This window comes from Xyrauchen texanus, chromosome 1, assembly GCF_025860055.1.
Source record: "Xyrauchen texanus isolate HMW12.3.18 chromosome 1, RBS_HiC_50CHRs, whole genome shotgun sequence".
NCBI lineage: Eukaryota > Metazoa > Chordata > Actinopteri > Cypriniformes > Catostomidae > Xyrauchen > Xyrauchen texanus.
The window spans coordinates 1295041-1318013 of record NC_068276.1 but is presented as its reverse complement, the minus strand read 5'-3'; the positions used below and the strand labels follow the sequence as shown (position 1 = coordinate 1318013).

The following is a 22973-nucleotide window of genomic DNA, read 5'->3' as shown; positions in this document are numbered from 1 at the left end:
TGTTCTACATTAATAAATCAAAAATTGCTCATGCAAAAATGAATCCGTGCATTTGTGGATCAGAAGACACGCGTGCATTTATTGACATCTTGTTCGAATCGATCGTGTTCGGTTCATTTGGATTTTTTGTAGTGATAGACCAAAAATATTCAGACTTCACCTTCCTGAGAAGAGAAGAACACTTATTTTGAAGCTGCCTAATGAGAAGCCAGAAAGTATTAGAACTTTGACAGATCAACCCTGCTTTAGCCCAGGCCAGATTGCGCTCTTGAACAAGACAGGACAGCCCAGAAGAGAACCATGGATTATCGCAACCTTTAACTTGGAACTTGTGGAAAGGGGCATGTTTGTTCATAATCTGTAAAAAGCTATCCAGGCAGTTTCCACATCAGCAATAAGCTCAATCATGTTCCAGTTCAAATAAAATAAATATTGCAAAAAAAAAAAAAAAAAACTGCTCATTAAAACTCTTTAGATTTCTCTTGTGAAAAAAAACGTGATTTTGTCTTAGGGACCTTAGCATTTCTAACAGCAACAACAGCACCGTGGTCACTTAAATCATTACAGAATACACCAACAGCAGAGAATGTATGCAGCACATTTGTTAATACAAAATCAATGAATTGAGTGGTGAATTATTGAGATGAGTAAGATTCATAGAATCACAATACATTTTCCCATAACACCAGTTAAATTAATAATTTCAGTGTAGAGAGGTTTAGACATCAGGTGCATGATAGAAGAAAGCGCATCACTGGGGGGTCTATAACAGCCGACCACCATTATAGAGAATACTTTAGAAACTTCAAGATTCAAAGCTAGAAATTCTAACTGTTTAGAGATGGATTCAGATATAATCACATCTCCTTAAATCCTTAGATTTTCCTTAGATCCTTAAATCCTTAGATGTTCCTTAGATCCTTAAATCTCCTAAAAGAAAACAAAGTGTTTTTTTCTTCATTATTTACTGTATATGGTCCAAAGTTGATGATATGGAGTGGTGGTGGCATAGTGGACTAAAGCACATAACTATATCATATCATAGCAATATTTCATTAAAACTAACAGAGCCAGCATTACGTAATACAAATGTAAGGCCATACCTGATACAAAACTGCACAATATCATGAACGTAAACGGACACTCCATCTTCTTTTCTTTATTCTCGATTAGGAAGGCATATCATACAAACAGCAATGAAAATCAGAGTTGAATTTGGACAAAGAGAGATGCTGATATGGAGTGGAGGTGGCGTAGTGGTCTAAAGCACATAACTGGTAATCAGAAGGTCGCTGGTTCGATCCCCACAGCCACCACCATTGTGTCCTTGAGCAAGGCACTTAACTCCAGGTTGCTCCGGGGGGATTGTCCCTGTAATAAGTGCGCTGTAAGTTGCTTTGGATAAAAGCGTCTGCCAAATGCATAAATGTAAAAGACAGTTAAGCTGATTCAGCATCCAAGATTGTCCCGTGAAATACCCTCAATCTTCCTTTTAAATCAGAATCACATCAGAAATATAAGTAAGCAATATCCCTGATTTTAATGTGAGACTCGAAGAGTCAGTATCAGTAGCAATAACAGTAGAAGAGGAGCTAGTAACTCTAGTTGGTTTATAAATAAGGGGATAAAGGTAAATATTGTAGAGAGTACGATACATGTGGAATGTCTTTAAGACACTAACGGTTTACAGATGGTAGGCAATTAAGTTCACAGTTATAAAACCTTAGGACACTAAAGAGACCTTTAAAAGTTAATAAAGTGCCACAAGTAAACTCAAAATCATGTTCTTAAAGATAAACTTCAATGACTGAAACAAAATTAGCAATGTGCCACAGAAATGTTTAATTCAATTAAACATGGTCTTAATTGTTTACTCAATTGTTTTAAAATATACACTTTTTGTTTAATTGAATGTAATTTACAAAGTGCCATAAATCACAATTAATCTTTTGATTTTGGGGTGAAATATGACCCGGGAAGTTTTCCATGTATGGGGTGTAAATGTGTGAGGGTGGCACAACCACATACACAACCATAACCACGGCGCTAATCCAAACAAGAACTGAGATTAACACACTTGGCCACAGAAATAACCAACACATAATGTCTGGTTATCTTTTGACCTTACAGTATTTAGTAGAGACCTGGTTTGAAACATTAAGTATGGAACATAGCACATGTAATCTAACCCATAGAGGGTGACTGTTACACTGTTTTTCTCCAATTTGGTCGATAAATTCCTGGCTCAATTTATGCAAAAGGAATGTAGTGCTGACGTGTTTGTTGTAGACAATAAAATCTTAACATTGTCTAATGGATTGCATAAATTGAAATATTTATTACTGACAAGTAAAAAAAAATCATATTTTCTATCACTGCAAACAAGAATGTTAACCACATTGGCAATTAAAACTCAGATTATTTCACTTAATTTGAATAATTTAGGCTTATAGAAACTGATTTAAAGCTACTGTACTGATCAAATATTGTCTAGGATGTTTACAAAAAAAGAAGAAAAAATGATCAATTAAAGTAAGTGCACCCATGCTGTTATTATATAAACTATACTTTATTGCATATTATTTCCCAACACATCACCTCTTCTTGAAAAGACACTAAAATAAGTTTTTTTTTTTTTTTTTTTTTAAATGTCTAGACAGAAAAGCAAGAAAAGAAAACCACCAAAATAAAGTGCAAATTAAGCCGATCCCAAAGTACCAATATGTTAACATTCATACCCTGAGCTTTTAAACATGTCCAACTGGAATACATTTTTTTTATTTTACCCTCAAACAAATAATACAGTCAAAAACATATCATTTTCTTTTTTCTTTTTTTATATATCTAGTTCAACACACACACCATTCTTTTAAATATACTGATGTTCACTTCATGCTAGAATTCATGTCCAATTGACATTGTGGAATACAATTTTTCATTATACATTTCGTTCTTATTCTCTGCTTAAATAACAAAAAATAGATTATGATAAGAACATTCTGTATAATCTCTCTCTCTCTCTCTCTCTCTCTCTCTCTCTCTGTGCGCACACAGACAGACAGACACACACACACACACACATCAAATGGCAATCCAGTGAATCTTAAATGCATTGGGTGAGAACACATGAGATTGTGGCTGGTTTGAAGTCAGTCTTTGGTTCTGTGAACTAAAGAGAGTGACAGCAGCACAGTGTTAGCCATCATCTTCCTCCTCTGGAGTGTCCTCTTCATCTGCTGACTCGCTGTGGTTCTGCTCTTCTTCCTCATTCCTCATCTCCTCCTCACCTTCTACATCACTGCTGCTGTCAATGTCTTCATCCTCTTCCTCTTCTTCGTCATCATCATCCACCTCCTCCTCCTCAACATCTCCACCATCAAATTCACCTTAAAAAATTGTTTAAATAAAAAAATGAAAATATGAGATGCTCTTAAGACCCCAGACCACACTTGCACCTGGTGTCAACATGAAACTTAGGTGATCACAATAATAAATAAAATACAATTTGTAAAATAATTACTTTTTCACCATTTGGGTCACATTTTAACCTTTTAAAAAATGTCCAAATTCCATCAATAAATATTATAACTTGAAATCGCATATAGCACTTATCTATATTGCATTATTTAATTTTTGTACATGTATTTGTATATATTTGGGCTGTCAATTGATTACACTTTTAAATCAAATTAATTACATGACCTGCAGATTAAATAATTAAATGAATTGATTACATAATTAGAGGCCCCCAAAAAGATAATTAATATTATATTATATGTTGGGCCTATATTCAACATATAATATGAATTGAAATTCAGTTTGAAATAAATTTCATTTTTTTGGTAGATGAGTAAAGCATTGATTTGACAATACAAAAGTTGCTTTAGAACACAATATATTGTCTGTTTTATAATCATATCAATGAACAAGCCTGCAGTTGACAGCAACCTGTTTTGCATGGAGTTCATCGAATTGTTCAGTTCTCACAGTACGCATTCTTGCAGTATGTGTACTCCACACCTTATCCTTGAGTAATCATGCTAAATTGCTAATTTGGTGCTAGAAAATCTCTTGCCATTATATCAAACACAGTTGAAAGCTATTTGGTTTGTTAAATGAAGCTTAACATTGTCCTTGTATTTTGAGTTTCCACAGTATGCAATAGACTGTCATGTCTTAAGGTCAATATTAGGTAAAAAATGGCAAAAAAAGAAACAGATTTCTCTAGAAACTCATCAGTCAATCATTGTTTTGAGGAATGAAGGCTATACAATGCTTGAAATTGAATTGAAGTTTTTATACAAAGTTGTACACTAAAGACTTCAAAGACAAAGAACAACTGGGACAGAAAGAGATGTGGAAGACCAGATGTACAACTAAACAAGAGGATAAGTACATCAGAGTCTCTAGTTTGAGAAATAGAAACCTCACATGTCCTCAGCTGACAGCTTCATTGAATTCTACCCACTCAACGCCAGTTAAAGATAGTAACTGACAGTAACTATTTACCAATAGTATAAAGAGAAGACTCGGGGGTGCAGGTCTTATGGGAAGAATTGAAAAGTAAAAGCCACTTTTGAAACAGAAAATGCGAGAAGTGTCCGACTAGACAGCCAAATCTATGGCAAGTGCTACAGGAAGTGTGGGGTGAAATGCCACCTGAGTATCTGGACAAACTGACAGCTAGAATAACAAGATCTGCAAAGCTGTAATTGCTGCAAGTGGAGGATTTTTTGATGAGAACTCTTTGAAGTAGTTTAAGATTTTAAGAATTTTCAAACTTGAAAATTAATGTCCTGAATATACTATTAATGTCCTGAATATACATTGTGATCAGTTGAATACCACTTTGGTGAATACAAGTACACATTTATTTCCAAAAGAACAAACTCTGTACATTATTCCAAACATTTGGCTGCCAGTGTATTTTTAGGCCTACCTTCAAACTTAGTGCCTCTTTGCTTGACATCATAGGAAAATCAAACAAAATCAGCCAGGACCTCAGAAAAAAAATTGTGGACCTCCACAAGTCTGGTCCATTTTTGGGAGCAATTTCCAAATACCTGAAGGTACCACGTTCATCTGTACAAACAATAGTATGCAAGTATAAACACCATGGGACCACTTAGCCATCATACCGCTCAAGAAGGAGACACATTCGGTCTCATAAAGATTAACGTAGTTTGGTGCGAAAAGTGCAAATTATTACCAGAACAACAGCAAAGGACCTTGTGAAGATGCTGGAGGAAACAGGTAGACAAGTATCTATATCCACAGTAAAACTTAGTTCTATATCGACATAACCTGAAAGGCTGCTCAGCAAGAAAGAAGCCAGTGCTCCAAAACTACAATAAAAAAGCCAGACTACAGTCTGAAAGTGCACATGAGGACAAATGTCCTCTGGTCTGTTGAAACCAAAATTTTGTTTACCCATATTGACCATCGTTATGTTTGGAGGAAAAAGGGTAAGCCGAAGAACACCATCCCAACCATGAAGCATGGGGGGGTAAGCATCATGTTGTGGGGGTACTTTGCTGCTAAAGGGACTGGTGCAATTCACAAAATAGATGACATCTTGAGGAAGATGGATTAGTGGATATATTGAAGCAACATCTCAAGACATCAGCCAGGAAGTTAAAGTCTTGTCGCAAACGGGTCTTAGAAATGGACAATGATCCCAAGTATACCTCCAAGTTGTGAAAAAATAGTTTAAGGACAAAAAAGTCAAGGTATTGTAGTGGCCATCACAAAACTCTGATCTCAATCCCATAGAAAATTTGTGGGCAGAACCGAAAAAGCATGTATGAGCAAGGAGGCCTACAAACCTGTATCAGACACACCAGTTCTGTCTGGAGGAATGGGCCACAATTCGTACAAAATTCCATATTGTGAGAGGCTTGCTGAAGGCTACCCAAAATGTTTGACGCAAGTTAAACAATTTAAAGGCAATGCTACCAAATACTAACAACATGAATGTATACTTCTGACCCACTGAGAATAAGATGAAAGTAATAAAAGCTAAAATACATAATTTTCTATAATATTATTCTGACATTTCACATTCTTAAAATAAAATAGTGATCCTAACTGACCTAAGACAGGGAATGTTTTCTATGATGGAATAGTGTTTAAATGTATTTGGCTAAGGTGTATGTAAACCTCTGACTTCAACTGTATGTGTGTGTGTGACACACACACACACACACACACACACACACACACACACACACACACACAATATTTATATATATTAGGGCTGTCGATTTAACGCGTTAATTCAGAGCGATTCATTTTACAAAAAATTACGGCAATTAATCGCACTGCCCACAGACCATAATAAGGAAGATTAATGAGAAATGCAAGTTTGTAGTACCACCTGTTTACTCCAGAGGGCAGTAAGTGAAATTTCAGCTCAATGAGCAACGCACAGTTTATACAGTGAAGAAAACACTTCAGTTGGCAGAACAACACAAACATGCGTTACGTTCTTGCGTTCAAAACACTTGAAGGAGCGCAAATCTGAACGAAGGGATCTCAAGATGTGTTTAAAGATTGAGTATTAAACTATATTTAACTTGAAACAGTGACCTAAACATTTTATGTTTATAATGCAACGCACCCGAGACGCTACACAAGCATGTCTGACGCTGGATTGAGATTGGGCAAAATCTGGAAATAAACCATAAATATTTAATCACAAATAAAATAAAAGAAATTTCCTTCAATCTTATTTATAAGTACTTCCTCACAAATTATTTTCTTGTAGAGAGATTTAATTGTGATGTCGATATATTCTGTACATTTTGTGGTCTGCTGGAGGAAACATTTTTTCATTTATTTTGGAGTTGTCCCTACTCGACTTGTTTTTGGTCTGATTTCTGCAAGATTGTTAGAGATCATATTATTCCCAGCTTTTAATTTTGTTTTGAAAATGTTTTATTCTTTTTTTTTTTTTTTAGTATTCATAAATGTAAGTATAACATCCAGTTTTCATTTTTTATTCAGAGGTTCAGCAATACCTAAGAACAATTTCCAATTTGAGTAACAAGAAAGATGTAAAGTGTATTGAAATATGTAAACAATTTGGTATTTTTATTAAACTGTTTATTTATTTATTTTCCTTTTTGTTGTTGTTTGTTTAAATATACCTCTTGGCTCTAGATGTAAAAGTTTTTTAAGCATTATTAAAAAATAATAATAAATGTCTGATGCAGCTGTTCATTGACGGGCTCTTAAACAAGTCCTCATAATAAATCTCAAACTGATTGTCAAATTCACTTGTGAAATGGATTACAGTGAACTGTGTGTCAATGATTGTCTTATGATCAATAATATGGTAGTAAACAATACATTGTATTCTAAAACCACTTTTTGTATTGTCTTATCAATGATTAATATATATATATATATACACACAGAGAGAGAGAGAGAGAGATAGTTTGAGTCAGTGGAAACTGAAACAGATGTTAATACAGAGTGTACACAGGATCTCAGACTCACAGACTGTGTTAATGATTGTGGAGGTGTGCTGCCGCATTTCAGCAAGGAAATCCCCCATCTTTCCTTCCATAGTTTCATACAGGGGCTCATTGTCGACTGTGGGCTCATCGGGGAAGAAAAGAGGCTTTATCAGCTGTCTCCGGTACCTGACACACAAGCACATGCACACAATACATTAGTTGCAAATAAGGCAGTTGTGGATTAACTGAAAAAAAAAAAAAATAATAGTCATGCCCCCTGACTAGGCATGTAATGATACACACATTTCATGATATGATTATAAAAAAATTAAACAGTGCTCAAAAATGTTTTGCTTAAATTCAAGGACTAAAATATATAAGTATTTAAAGTGCCCTATTTTAAGAGCCCTAGCACTAAGCGCTAAGTGCAGTGCTAAGATTTAAGCCATAGCCCAAAAGTCATTGTTCTTATTACCAGATGAAGCTGAATTTGTAGGCTATATTAACTATGGTTTCTCCTGGTATTTCAGATATTAATATCTGCTGAAACAGTATTTTTGTTTATTTCTGTGCATGTATATTATTACACTCGAGGCAGGAGGTGTCAAGCAAAATGTTAAATGTCAAGCAAACATTTTGCAGTGAATATTAAATACAAATTCAAACATTAAAATAAATGAAAATAAATCAAACAGGTGAAAGTCCCATAAGTCTATCAGGAATTTAATGTAGTTAAATAATACTAAGAATATAATTATGTTAAATTTATATAGGGCCTTTCCATAGCTCAAGAACACTTAACATTCTCAAATTTAGCACAGTTTAAAGAAGAAAATAGACGGAGCAAGTTTCAGATTCTTTGTTTTACATAAGGAGGAATATTCCGAATAGATGAATATTCTATTGACCATTTAAACTGTTTAGCGGAACAAAGAACCAAATAATGACCTTATTAGCTGATGTGGATATAAATGTTGTCAACTTTAAGAGACGGATAGACGAGCTCCGACATGAAAGCATCACTTCAGGTCAGGAATTTAACATCATGCTCAGATTAGGCTATACATGAATACATGGGAATCATTACGTGTGAATCATGTGATACTTTAAAATAGACATTTCAAGAAGTGGAACGTGTACATGATGTTTTATCTTAATGTTACACTTGATAAGCTCCAGACACACAAAATTAACGGAGACCGCAAACAGAGTCGAGCCCATGCCCATCCGATCTGAAATCCCACTGTATGCATTTTCATTCATATGGTTTAAAGTTTAGAAATATTGGAATTGAACGTAAAATGACACTGGAAATGACACTGTGGTGGGAATTTCCATGATTTTTAGAAACTTTTTAAATTAAAAAAAAATAAAAATATTAACAAAAATATCAACATACAAACTCTTGTAGGGAAAAGAGAATATACATGCGTATATACAAATGTTGTCAATATACAAAAGTATTAACCAAACATAAAACAACAAAAACAAACCAAATAGGGGGAGCGATTTTTAGAAACTAGTTGTGCAGAGTGTGAAAAATGCTTTAACAAGTCTTTACTTTCTAGTGCTAAAAGTGCCCAAAGATGAAGAAACACCCATATATTAAATGTAGAATTATTTATTATATAGTCCATTACTGATATTTGAGGCCTTTCTCAGCAAACATCGATATATGCGATTAGAGTAGTTCATTGGTATATCATGCATTTAATGAAATAAAAGTTAATAACTTGACAGCCCTAGTTGCAAAACAAATATCCCTAATGGCAAGCTTGTGAAAGTGCCTCTGAAACATTAGTCTTTCTTACCTTTTCACCGATGAATTGTAATCCTGAAAAAAACCCAAAGAGAACACCATAAATACGAGCAGCTTCACTTTTTCCAATTCAGGTTTGGTTTAAACTATTCTCAGCCTCATGGCTGCATGTATATTGTATACCAAAATGGCGAATATATTGTGTTTGAGTTAATTGAACACAATCAGCACTTTTTATAGGTAATATTACAGTGTAACTAGCATCATATATGTGTGTGTGTGTGTGTGTGTGTGTGTGTGTGTGACAAACCCTAATGAACTGGAATGGGTCATTCTCCTTTAGAAGTCTCTCAAGGCCCGTGTGGACCTCCAGCAAACGAGTCTGATCTTGTGCTATCCGGCTCAGATTCTGCTGGAGTCCAGAACACTGCTCCACATCATACATGCTGACACACTCGCGCAGCGATGAGAGAAACGCATCCAGATGTGCAATAGAAGTCTCTCGGAAAGTGTGCAGGTGCTGGTCTGCATCATCCGGATACACCTGGGTCAATGACATGACATGTATTTTTTGTGTCCAAATTCATTATTTTCCTAAAAAGAATTTGAATAAATACATGTCATATATCAAATGGATCTACAATATCTCCTTTATAAGAATAGATTTTTTGAGTTTTGGTGTTTGAAAGACCAAAAATGTCAGGTGGTGTAACCGTCCGAATGTACAAGCAGAGAACAAAACTGAGATATAAATGTTCATTTTCTCAATAAAATTCTTAATCAAATATTTTGGCATGATTTTATGTTAAAGTCCTTATAAATGAGGGGAAATAGTGTATCAGACCGATTTCAAAACTATTCTATTACTTAAAAAACTTGTCCGAAAAATTGACTTCTACTAATGTCAGGGAGGGCAACCGACATAAAAACGCAATTTTATGCAACGTTCCTTTAAGAAAACATGTGACGGCATTTGACATCACACAGAAGACTCCAGAGGACCCCTTTGATGCAGTAACAAGGTTAATCACCCTCCCATAAATATTAGATAATTTGACATTTTTGAGTAATGATGAGGTTGATTCAACTTATCATGTCAGGTGGTATGACCCCTGGAAAACTTTGATAATGTGTTGTTATTATAAAAATGTGTATTTGATTTAAAAAAATGTATGTATAACCTTGAGCACATGGTCAAACATTTGTATAGGCATCCAAGTTAATGCCTGTTAGATTCGAATTGAGTTTGAAATGTCAGGTGGTGCGACCAATATGCCAGGTGTCGCGAAAAGAGTTACAGTTAAACCAACTAAAAAAAGTCATGTTAATTCATGTTTTTGAATATATTAAATACATTTTAATAAATATATAAAGCTTTTAAGTTGTTTAAAGGTGCAATCTACATATGTATATATATTTTTTATTTTTTATTTTATTATGGTATGTGTGACAATTTAAAGAGCACATTGTCCATCTTCAAGTCCTATTCTTCAAGAATATAGGACTGTATAATCAACATTGATACTAAAACAATTGCATCTTTAAATTAATCTATTTTAATTTGTTTTTGTAGATGCAAAACATTGAGAATGAAAATATACTTATGCTTTCTCTATGAAGAACGCTTTCTATTTTTTGTCTGTATATAGTTACAATAAGTGAAGGTAGTGAAATATAAAACTATGACTTACTCTCTGCAGAAATGCAATGTACACCTGAGTTATAAATTCACAAAAACTGCAGAAAATACTGATATGGTCCTTTCAAACCCTTTATAAACAGCTTGAAATTACCTACAACTGGGTTTCTCCATATTTGACCCAGCCATGGGCTGCAAAACAACCCAAATTAGGTTATTTTCAACCCAACATTTTTTAGTGTATATGTATTATGTATTACCAAGTTTTGTTTTCTGTATTGACATTTTATAAAAGATGTTCTCGTTTTTTAAATGTGTTCCCGGAGATGTTTTAAATTTCTAGATTTATAGAAGCGATGATCAAATATTTTTTTATCTTGACTTACTGTTACTACTGAATCTAATTGCATGAGCAGTAGATTGAATTCTGCCCTTAATGTTTCTGGGCCCAATATTTGCACTAATTCACTGTTCCATATAAAAGATGTTCTCATTTATTAAATGTGTTCCTTCAAGTTTCAAAGTTATATTTTTAAAGAAGCGATGATCAAATGTTATCATAACATGCAGTATTGTTTTGCACTTTCTTGTTAATGAAATTTAATTATATGATTGAGATACAGTTTAAATTGGTCAGAGGATTAAAATAAAAAAGCCAATTGAAACTGAATAAAATTCATTGAGATATCTTTCTTTTATTTTGTGAATATCAATCATTATTGATCACAATGTCAGGTGGTGCGACCGGTCATGGTCAGGTGGTGCAACCAGCAAATTTACATTTAAATGTATCAATTCCCACTGCAATTGCAAAATGAAGTAAGACATATAACTGTAAACCTTTATATAATGTATACAAATCATTTTTACAGTTAAAAACAAAACATAAAAAGTCCTTATGGAAAAATGAGAGTTTGAAAACACAGAAAAGCAGCCGTTTATATGATTTGGAATAAAAGGGCAATAAATAAAGAAATAGACAGGGAATTTACAATGTGATATGCATTTTAAACACTACAATGATTCATATTTACAAGTCTCAGTAGTGCGAAGTACATTAAATGTATATTATTTTAAATTAATATATGGTCGCACCACCTGACATTTTCTGGGTGGTGAAATCAGAAATCTTGTTTAATAATGAATTAATGCTGCCTAAAATGCTGTAAAACCAATCTGAATCAACATCATACATTGTTTTGTACATAAAAATGCATTTTAAAACTGTTTTGCTTAAAATATTTTTTTTTTCATCTTGAAAATCTTATTTGTCATTGACCCACCTACAGCAGAACGAATGTTTTTAAGACTTGCGTCACATATTTCACAACACAAACACATTGGCCAACACAAACCATCCTCGGTGAGGTATATCTGGATACATGACTAATTATAAACACTATCATTTGAAGAACGACTGCTGCTATGACCACTAGACAATTTAAATAAAATCTAATTTTAACAATGCTTTAATTCTTTCCATGGGTGAAAATACAGTGGCATTAATTACACTTGGCAAATTGACCAGAGTTTAGTAAATAAAGTCTAAAATAAACCTATTTTACATAGGTAAGAACTGTTTTGTTGATGATTTCAGTTAAAAATTCACAGTTAGTGCTACTTCAGTGTTCACGCCACCTGGTTTAACTCAATTCCACGATTAATGAAAACAACACATGATTTTGCACTGAAACTGTTCAAGAGTGAATTCACACAAGTGTTTCAAGTCCATGAATTGCAGGTAATGACACGGCACTGACTTTACCTTGTTCTGCCGTTCAATCTCTTTTTGTTCCTGATGGGTTTTTTGCACCCTTCTGATCTTCCTGTTTGCCTTGAGCAGCTGAATGTCGAGATATCCCTATTGAAGCAACACAAAAAAAGAGAGAGCGTTAATGGACGTGCACAATTACAACACACATTAGGAGCTTCATTCATGCACTACAGTCACAATACACATTATTCTGAGTTCCAGTCAGCAGGTGAACATGCTTTTGTTTAACAAACTCAAACAAACCATGTTTAAATTTAAATGAGAAAAATTGATAATTGCTAATTGGTAAATAAAGCATTCCAGTCGCGCTAAAATAACAGCATAATAGTGACAGCTACTGTTTATCTTACTGCACAGCACCCATAGAGGTCAACAATTAAACTTAGCTGCATGTCAGGGTCTAAATCTTCTAGCAGAAGCTAGTGAACATACGTGCATCCATAACAACAAACACAAAGTGGCAAAGTGTAAATGGGCCCTTAGGATACAAATAAATGTTTCTGTTCAAGTCTACCTGTTAAAAATGTGTGTTGATACTGCAAAGGAATAAAAAGGTAGACGGTCTTTCTTTACTCTTAAGCCCCGTTCACACCACAAACAACATAGATCGCGGAGTCTAGCGACACCAAGCGACAGTGTCACTGCTGGGCGTTCCTACTGCTGTTGCTTTAATGTTATTGGTGGACTGCATGTCTGGCCATAGGAGGTTAGTAAATTCCGATTACAAATTATACTGCCGGTAAAACTAAGATATTGATCAAACTTCTCAAGGAATACATTTATTTGCCTCAAAAATTAAGATCTTGACAATTCAAGTGAACCTAAATTTATAGAGCACATTTAAAAACAACAGAAGTTGACACAAAGTGCTTTACAGATCAGATAAATAAATAATGACAGAGTGATATAAAGTTAAATATAAATCATAATAAAATAAATTAAAACCTTTAAATACAGCATCATGTATTTATCCATTTCAAAAAAATTCACGGATATATTAAAAAGCTGCAGAATAAAAATATGTTTTCAAGGAAGATTTAAAAATGACTAATGATGAAGCTGACCTCACATGGAAAGGGAGACTATTCCATAGATTAGGACCCATCATAGAAAAGGCATGGTCACCTTAGATATATAGTGGCAATGAGGAACCCTCAATAGAATATGATCAGAAGACCTGAATGCTCTGGTGGGGTAGTAAAGGAGGAGGAGATCACTGACAGTACGAGACCAGATAGTGCATTGTAGACATAAATCCAAATTTTAAAATCAACCCTGAGAGTCACAGGACGCCAGTATACAAATGCTAAAACGGGAAATGTGATCCCTATTTATTGACCCTGTTAAAAGCCTAGCTGCCGCATTTTGAACCAGCTGTAGGTGGGATAACACAGTTTGGGGGAAACCAAAGTACAATGAGATACGATAGCCTAACTTTGATGAAATAAGTTGAGTGGATCACAATATCCAAGTCATTATTTTAGCAATAGATCTCAGGTGGGAAAAGCTACCCTTGATAACAGCACTGATATACTTATTGAAAAGAAATGAGGTGTCTAAAATCACTCCAAGACTCCTTACATGATCTTGTACATTTAACGACAGAGGACCTAACTGGGCAACCAGGCCAGTTAAGGAGGACATGGATGAACCTAAAATCAGAACTTCGGTTTTACTTTCATTTAATTGTAAAAAATTGTTTGCCAGCCAAAGTTTAATATCTTTGAAGCAATATAGGGCTTTCTCAAATGAACAGTTTTTGTATACACTCATTGAGAAATAAAATTGGGAATCATCAGCATAACAGTGATAAGATATACAGCACTTCTGTAAAATAGAGCTCAGAGGAAGCATATACAGGGAAAATAACAAGGGTCCTAAAATCGACCCTTGGGGGACAGCACACTAATTGAGCCAATGTAGAAGAAAACAAGCTATTGAGATAGGAGGAAAACCACAGGAGGGCCATACCCTGGATGCCAACCATACACTCAAGACGATTGAGAAGAATAGTATGGTTGATAGTATTGAACGCGGCACTGAGATCTAATAAAACTAAGACAACAGGTGAACCTGAATCCATGGAGTGAAAAATATCTTTAGTGACCTTCAACAATACAGATCCAATGCTGTGCAAGGGTCTGAAACCAGACTGAAATGTATCTAAAATGTTAAATGTATTTAGATAGGAGTAGAACTGTGAATAAACAACTCTTTCCAAAATCTTTGTCTGTAATTGTTGCGTATTGACAGATCCAAAAAAGGTTTCTTTAACAAAGAATGTAGAACTGCATGTTTAAAACTACTTGGAACAACTTCACTTGCTAAGGAGCTGTTAATTATAGCGGTTACAGCTATGGTAGTTATGAAAACTTCTTTAAGAAGGCGCGGCGAAAGAATATCCAGCTTGTACCTGGAACACTTCATTTTGGAGACTACATCTGCTAACTGTGCTGACGTAACTGGTTGAAAAGTGAGTCAGGGAGCTGGATGGGGAAGGTAAATTGTGAAGGTACATTAGCATCTTTTCAAATGTTGTTTCTCTTGGGTGGCATTCAGAAAAGCATTTCAAGTTGGGTTTAAAACAGAATTGATTGCATTGAACAATACTTTTGGTCGATTTGCATTATCAGGGATTAATTTAAAGAATGAATGAATTTAAATTTTAAAGAAAAAAGCTGTAGAAAAAGCTGTAAAGGACGCTTTCACTTCCTTTACAGCTTTCTGACAGTTAGTTAAACACACATTTAAAATGTCATAAGAGACCTGAAGCTTGTCTCTTTTCCAATTGCGCTCAGCTTTTAAGCACTCTTGTCTGAGAGTGCGGGTGATGTCATTTAGCCAAGGCTTTGAAACACCCTTAACTCTACTTGGCTTAAGCGAATTGACATTATCACATGTAAAAGTACAAGATTTATTAAAAGCTTCTACCAATGATTCAGTGTCGATTCCAGCCAAGACATCATCTGTGAAATGCGTTAGATACAATTCTGAATAAAGATTTGCAGTAGACAAGTGAATGGACCGGGAGTGACGTAAGGGCTGAGAAAAAGTAGGGAGAGGACAAGTAGAGACTGCAGGGCTCCAGATTAACTTCTTTTACAAGGAGAACTGTAGTCCCTAACTAAAAATGTTAGGGGCACAGGCAGAACATTTAGGGGCGCACACCTTAAAACGACAATATTATTCACATTTTCCCCAATTTAACTGTATTACTGATAAATGCTTTGGTACAGAAACTACAATGTGCTGTTTTATTTTAGTTCACGGTAACATTTTAACTGAATGGTGCTTAACAAATGCACATTCAAAAATGTAAAAAAATATTATTACTGTCAGTATTATTACAGTGCAAAAAAACAAAACAAATACATTAAATGTAAACATGAGGTAAGTGGTATGGACTGTGTTTTGTCGTTTAATGTTACTTCAGGCTTGTGAGACTTCAAAAGTTCTTATTTATTTTAGAGTTGGACATTCAGAACTTGCACATATGCATTAGATTACTTGTATACCGGAGTATAAATGGAATTGCTGTATGTTTCGTGCAGTAGATTAAAAAGAGCCGGCTCGAGACTCATTCGATTGGTAATCAAATACACCGGTAAACTGTGTGTTTTACTGCAGAACCGAAGTCATGAAGATCACACAATTCTGGTATTTTTTAAAGAATGTATGGCGTTTAATGTTGGACAAAACAGCGCAAGCGCAAAAACACAGCGCGCAAGTGAATTTCAACAGTGTGAGCACCATGACACAGCTCGCACGTAAAATTGAAACCTGCAGAACTTGCAAATCACAAACTCGAGCACAAAAAATATGATTGTGCACACAAATTAACAAGTCCCACACACGTGCGCCTAACTGCACACACTGTTTTTAATAACAGCCAATCACGAGAGATTCGAAGAGATGCAGCCAATCAATACAGTATTTGGTCAGCAGCCAATAGCATTTGTTAACAGAAAGGATTGGGCCCCGCCCCTGAGTGTCAAAACCGACTTGTGTGCAGAAAATAACTCGCGCGTGTGTGGGACTTGTTAATTTGTGTGCACAATCATATATTTTGTGCTCGACTTTGTGATTTGCAAGTTCTGCAGGTTTCAATTTTACGTGCGAGCTGTGTCATGGTGCTCACACTGTTGAAATTCACTTGCGCGCTGTGTTTTTGCGCTTGCGCTGTTTTGTCCAACATTAAACGCCATAATGTTGTATCTAATTCTGAACAAGAACCAGTTATCGGTTATCAACACTACTAAGAATGAAATTCAACTCACTTATGCATCTTATTCCATCACTCCAAAAAATGTGTTGAGTGCCCTCTTGTGCACAGTCTGTGTATGTGCGCTCTGGCTCTGGTCACCCATTTGGGATAATGCCTCTCTCCAAATATGTTCTAGTTCAGACTAGTTTAGTTTAAATTGTTCTGATGTCTCTGATGTCTATGATTATACATACAAATGGTTCGATATGCTGGTAATGAGAACTTTTTATGTGAAGTAAAATTTCACGGTTTCACTGCAAATGTCTGTTTTCACTGGAATCGCCCGTTTGTAACAAACACATTTTATAATCCAAACAGTTCTTGATAGATAAAATCAAGTCCTATATTCTGTTTCACTGACAAGTTAGATTATGAAAGTGAATAGGTAAGCAAACAGCATTTCACAGTTAGTAAAAAGCATTCCGAGATGCAGGATGGCGCTGTATTGGCGGCACAATATTAGGCAGGTGGTTTTAATGTTGTGGCTGATCGGTGTACATCAGGCCTACCTTAAGATCTTTCATGGCGTTCTTCAGAGTTCTGATGGAATGTCTGTCATGCGTTCCCTCTATGGTGCAGGCATTACAGAGAAACAGTCGTTCATCCAAGCAGTAGTAGCGGAACATCTCGTCATGTTCCACACACTTCCTCTTCCTTGTGTCATCCAATGGATCCACCAGCGGGTGTTCTCGGAACGCAGGGAGCTCTAGGTGAGGTTGAAGATGCTTTGGACACATCGACACCTCACACTTCAGGCAGGTTTTCACCGCCATAACAACTTTCCCATCTTCGCCAGCCTCCACTTGGCAGTAATCGCAACGCACCTCAGCCATTCTGCGAGAAGAGTTGCTCTGGCTCTGGTTGGAGCGCTCTGATTGGCTGCATTGCCGGAAACTGTCAGCAATGTTGGCCAGCTTGAAGTTCTTCTGCCAGTTGGCAGAGCTTCGATGGCTTTGACGGCATTCCGGGCATCGCAAACAGCCACGGTCAGAGCGGCTCTTGAGCCTGCGCAGGCACGGCAGGCAGAAGTTATGGCCACAGGGCAGCATGTGGGGGTTGCAGTAAAGATCCAGACAAACGGGACATGTCAACTCTTCCTCCAGCATGCCACTGTCACTGGCAGATGCAGCCATGTTAAGGTGAGGACGGTGGGAGCCGTACTGAAACAGAGATAAACAGTCTAAGATTAACTTTATATTAGAGCTCAGTTTGAGACTTCATAGTGAATTGGGTGGAGGATTTGCCAAATCTTGGTCATCAGATTAAAAACGGTAAATAATTTAATCCTTGTGCTGTGCGTTTTGTGCTAAAACATTTTATGTTCCTGGGTCAAAATGACTGACCCACTGAGATTGTTTTTAAATCTCTCATATTGCATATATGTTATTTTTAATAATTATGAAAGGTTTTGTACTTCTGAACTTTTTTGGGGGAAAAAAAACGTAAATAAATAAATATTGATAGAAGGATTAATTCAGTTTATACCTGGACATTCCCAGCAGAAACAAATAAATAAAATCAATTATAATAAGAATAATTAAATAATAAAATTAATAACACTTGCTTGATCTGAACAAAATAGGTGTCATTTTTAAGCTTAGAATCTGGACTTTACAATAGGGCTGGGTGATATGTAAAAAATATTTGATCAATAATCGCCTTCAAAAATATTGCGATATACAATTATATCGTCAACCCCCCTACCAGGGGTTGGGAATATTTTTGATTTATTGATTTTGCTTTAAAAAAAAAAAAAAAATTTGAAACACAAAAAATATGAATGCAAAAAGGTCTGCACTCTAAAAATATTTTATTATGTTCAAACGGGAGATTAAAAAGTACAAACTTTTCGGCTGTCTGCCTTCATCGGTGTAACGATTCACTTGTTCTCAATAATAATATAGAAAGAACACGCTACAAATCTTCAGGTGATCACAATCAAACAATCAATCCACAGACTCCAGTTCAACTCCATATGGAACAACAAATAATAACTGAAAATAATGATGGGAACAATAACACATCAGGCAATAATGCCGTTCATAAACATTTTGCCCCCAAAAAACTTTCTAAACTCAAATTTAAATAAAAATTAAAATACCAAAAAGATACCATCATTACATTTTTCAGATGAATGAGTGAACGAGTTAATTCTATGAAACTCTGAACAAAACGGCGAATCAGACACGAGCATAGATGGCTTTTCTTTTGTCTGTTAATAAAATCATAAGTGTGATTCTTCAAGCGCGTGTCTTTCTGACTAACAGCATTTCTTGTTATGTGTCAAATCGAGACGTCTTACAGGTCACACGCCTGTTGGTGGTAGATCAGTCAAATTACCCGCATGAAATACGTTTGGACGATGTCGCATTTGGTGGGTGGTAGTTTCACAACCTGGGTTATTAGGACTCATATATTTTCTGACTTCCCAGAACCATGATTTTGCCACTTCCTGATATTGCTGATCATCGACTGTAAATCGAGTGTCACAATCAGCATCAGGACAAATTGGGGCTTTTCCACTGCATGGTACAACTCGAATCAACTCAACTCTGCTCACTTTTTGGGGGTTTTCCACTGTGGAGAGTACCTGGTACCTGGTATTATTTTTAAAACCACCTCGGTCGAGGTTCCAAGCGAGCCGAGCCGATAATAAATGTGACGACAATTGTCACTACCAGCGTCAATGGATTTCCGACACGCGACATAAACCCGATAGTTTTAAAGTTAGCTACAGTGAAAGCAGTATCATTTGTTCACACGGCTTTCTAATTGTGAAAAATAAATGGCTGTGCGCAAAATCACGCCGTCAATAAACGAGGTGCAGACAGTCCACTCGTTAGCCATGAGAAAAACAATAAAGTCTCTTAGGAAGGGTCTCGGCTGTTGGCCGCACACGGCTACCACCGGACCTACCAACAGTGTAGGGAAAAGTAAAAAAAAAATGTAAAAGTGACTACAGAACCATCAAGGAAAAGTGGAAGTGGTTCGACCAAATGGACGCTATATTAACCGGCGAGCAATGGGAGGGAGTGTGTCCTGGACTGCGTTGATCCACGATGGAGGATGGTATGTTTTGTTACGTTAAATCTATACTCTGCTTGAAAGCTTCACTTTATTTAGTTGACCAGCTACTGGAAGCTTGCTTCTAAAACAACCAGGCCAATAATTCATTTTGACAAATCATATCCATTTATTCCCCGATTACACATAATTCTATATAGTAATACAGCAACACAAAATATCCAACACCTTGTTTTCAAATAAGGTTCCACAAATAAATATTGGGATTTATTTTTTCTATTCACACAATAAAGCTATAAACTTGCAAATGTGTTAATAAATAAAGACAACAAATGTATACAATGACATAATCCATTAATTTTGTGATATTTTTCTATACCTATACTAGTCAGAAAGCAATTCTATATACTCTACTTACAGCAGTTCTGCATTCTGTTTGTTTTGAATTCCAGTTTAACTTCACAATTTGAATTGGCAGAATTCTTAATTTAATTCTGACTGTTACACAAGTCTAGTCTACAAAGCATCACGTTATTCAATCCCAAAGACACACCTAGAAATCATGTTACACAACCAAATTCACAAATATAGCAATTATGAGGGAAAACTAAAGCCTCAAAAAGAGGAACTAACGAATGACACACGATAATTTCCGTCCGTTTTCATTTGTTCTTGCTATTTTGTGGCAGAAAGACAGAAAATAACGTACAAATACAAACAAAAATGAATTACAATTTACCACAGCGAGTATGACGGCCAATATTTCTATTCAACAGTAGATTATCGCGTGTGTTCTACTGGTGAGAAAAATCAAAGGTGAAAACAACAACAGAACACGGTCATGTGATCAGCGCTGCTGACGGGGGTATACCATAAAACGGAACAATCGTGAAAATAACAATAAACAGTGTCCTTATTTATATAAAAAAATACACACTTCTTATTTAAATAATTTATTGTGTCTTTTACATTCAATGGATAATAAATAATCTCTGTAGCATTACTCTGGTGTAAAAAAATTAAATAAAATATGTTGCGGTCACGTGACACCAGTTCCCTTTCTCAGCGCTGTTCGGGCATGACCAATCACATTCGTATGTGTTCATCGAAAACGTCGCCGTATTTAATATATAAATAAATAAATATGCTGCTGCTATTTATTGTTTACATCTCAAGAATCAAACTTCAAAATTTAAATATTCAAACGATTATACTTTTTAGTTTAACAATAACTGTTAAGACAAATGCAAACTGGGATTTGATGGGATTTGAACGATTAGTGTACAGATTATTATACAGTATTTTGCATCACCCTTTACCGATTTTCCCCTCAGATATAACTTACGTGATCGAAATACACTACTGCATGTTACATTTCCTTTACTTTTGTCTTTTAATTACAAAGAGAACAAATTAAGTAGCATTTCTGCCCACAAACCATAGCATGTGTGCTATGTATATATATATATATGTTCCACTGACATAAATACATATATGGGCCTATATTTTAGAGTCAACAAAGCTGATTATGCCTCACTTGGTCTTTATCTTTACAGCATCGTGCCCCACTCTAGCGGTTCACTATATTGTCACAATACAAATTATTCTCACCTGAGAGCTTCAAAAAGGAAGAACGCCCACTTCAGCGTTCTTTAGTGGATATTTCACAATTTGTTCTTCTGTTTATTAAGACAGTATTACCCAGCCCAGACACTCTCTTGCATTTCCGCAAACAATGTGCTAAAATTACCAAAGCCTCTTCAAGGCAAGTCAGTCCACTCGGGCAGCTGTTTTAAACAAACAGCACTCAGACCATTCCATCGGTTGTAGCCTCCTTGCTAAAGTTCAGCAACTGTTTATGAGTTATCAATTTATTTTAAATGAAAATGCATAAAAACATAATTCAATGCATAAATGATTAAAAAACCATGGATTATTTGTTCACAGTTCATTAGCTGTGTATATTTGCCACATGCTTGTCTTTTTATTATTATTATTTTTTACCAATTTTGAAAGCCTTGAATAAAAATTATCATAATCTGGTAAATTTGGTTTATGTTTTTTTCTTTTTACCCCATGTATGTGTAAAACAAAAACAGTCATTGCTAAATAAACCTTATTACCCCAGCAAATAACTCCTCTAATCAATATGCTGTAACATTCTGAACTGTTGGGAAAATACAAAATAAAATAGTTTTCAATAAAACACCTGTCTGTCTCATAAGCACTTTCACACAGAAAGGTCAAAAGGGATTATTTGAGAGATATTGTTAATCATCTCTCTCTCTCTCTCTCTCTCTCTCTCTCTCTCTCTCGCTCTCTCTTTCTCAATCTCAATGTTCAATGTAAAAGTACTTTATTGTGTTTACATACATTATTGCCAAAGCATTAATACACAAAACAGATAATGACAAGACAAATAATAATAATTAAATAGTAACAAATAACAACAAAGATAGAATTAAAATAAGGTGCCAGGTAATGAATCAAATCAAATAAAAACTATAATAACAATAAACACTATACAATATAAAATAAAAGTATTGTGACTGATGTACATTAAGGCAGTGATTGGTTTCTGAGGGTGAATTTAGCTGCAACTGATGCATGATGGTCCTCCTCCAGTAACACCAGCATCTGATCTGATCTCCCCCAGTAACACCTGCATCTGATCTGATCTCCCCCAGTAACACCAGCATCTGATGTGATCTCCCCCAGTAACACCGGCATCTGATGTGATCTCCCCCAGTAACACCGGCATCTGATCTGATCTCCCCCAGTAACACCGGCATCTGATCTGATCTCCCCCAGTAACACCAGCATCTGATCTGTTCTCCTCCAGTAACACCAGCATCTGATCTGATCTCCCCCAGTAACACCAGCATCTGATCTGTTCTCCTCCAGTAACACCAGCATCTGCTCTGATCTCCCCCAGTAACACCAGCATCTGATCTGTTCTCCTCCAGTAACACCAGCATCTGATCTGATCTCCCCCAGTAACACCGGCATCTGATCTGATCTCCCCCAGTAACACCAGCATCTGATCTGATCTG

At 35.6% G+C, this 22973-nt stretch overlaps 2 protein-coding genes across 4 annotated transcripts in view; both read right to left on the bottom strand.

The window, feature by feature from the left end:
• The window catches only part of LOC127648401 (histone H2A-like), a 374379-nt gene that overhangs the window by 242836 nt on the left and 108570 nt on the right, over positions 1–22973 (bottom strand). The window lies entirely within an intron of this gene.
• Positions 1868–21677, bottom strand: LOC127647969 (E3 ubiquitin/ISG15 ligase TRIM25-like). 3 transcript variants are annotated; one of them, XM_052132519.1, is made up of 7 exons: positions 21532–21677; positions 17406–18056; positions 12624–12719; positions 9530–9763; positions 9272–9294; positions 7501–7646; positions 1868–3386 (listed from the first exon to the last, which is right to left on the bottom strand). In XM_052132519.1, exons 2-7 carry the CDS (start codon positions 18027–18029, stop codon positions 3196–3198), a joined length of 1314 nt encoding a protein of 437 aa, XP_051988479.1. In that variant the 5' UTR covers positions 18030–18056; positions 21532–21677; the 3' UTR covers positions 1868–3195. The 3 variants fall into 3 exon arrangements, with proteins under 3 accessions (XP_051988479.1, XP_051988471.1, XP_051988487.1); XM_052132511.1 differs by lacking the exon at positions 21532–21677 and adding an exon at positions 20660–20747; XM_052132527.1 differs by lacking the exon at positions 21532–21677 and adding an exon at positions 20339–20601.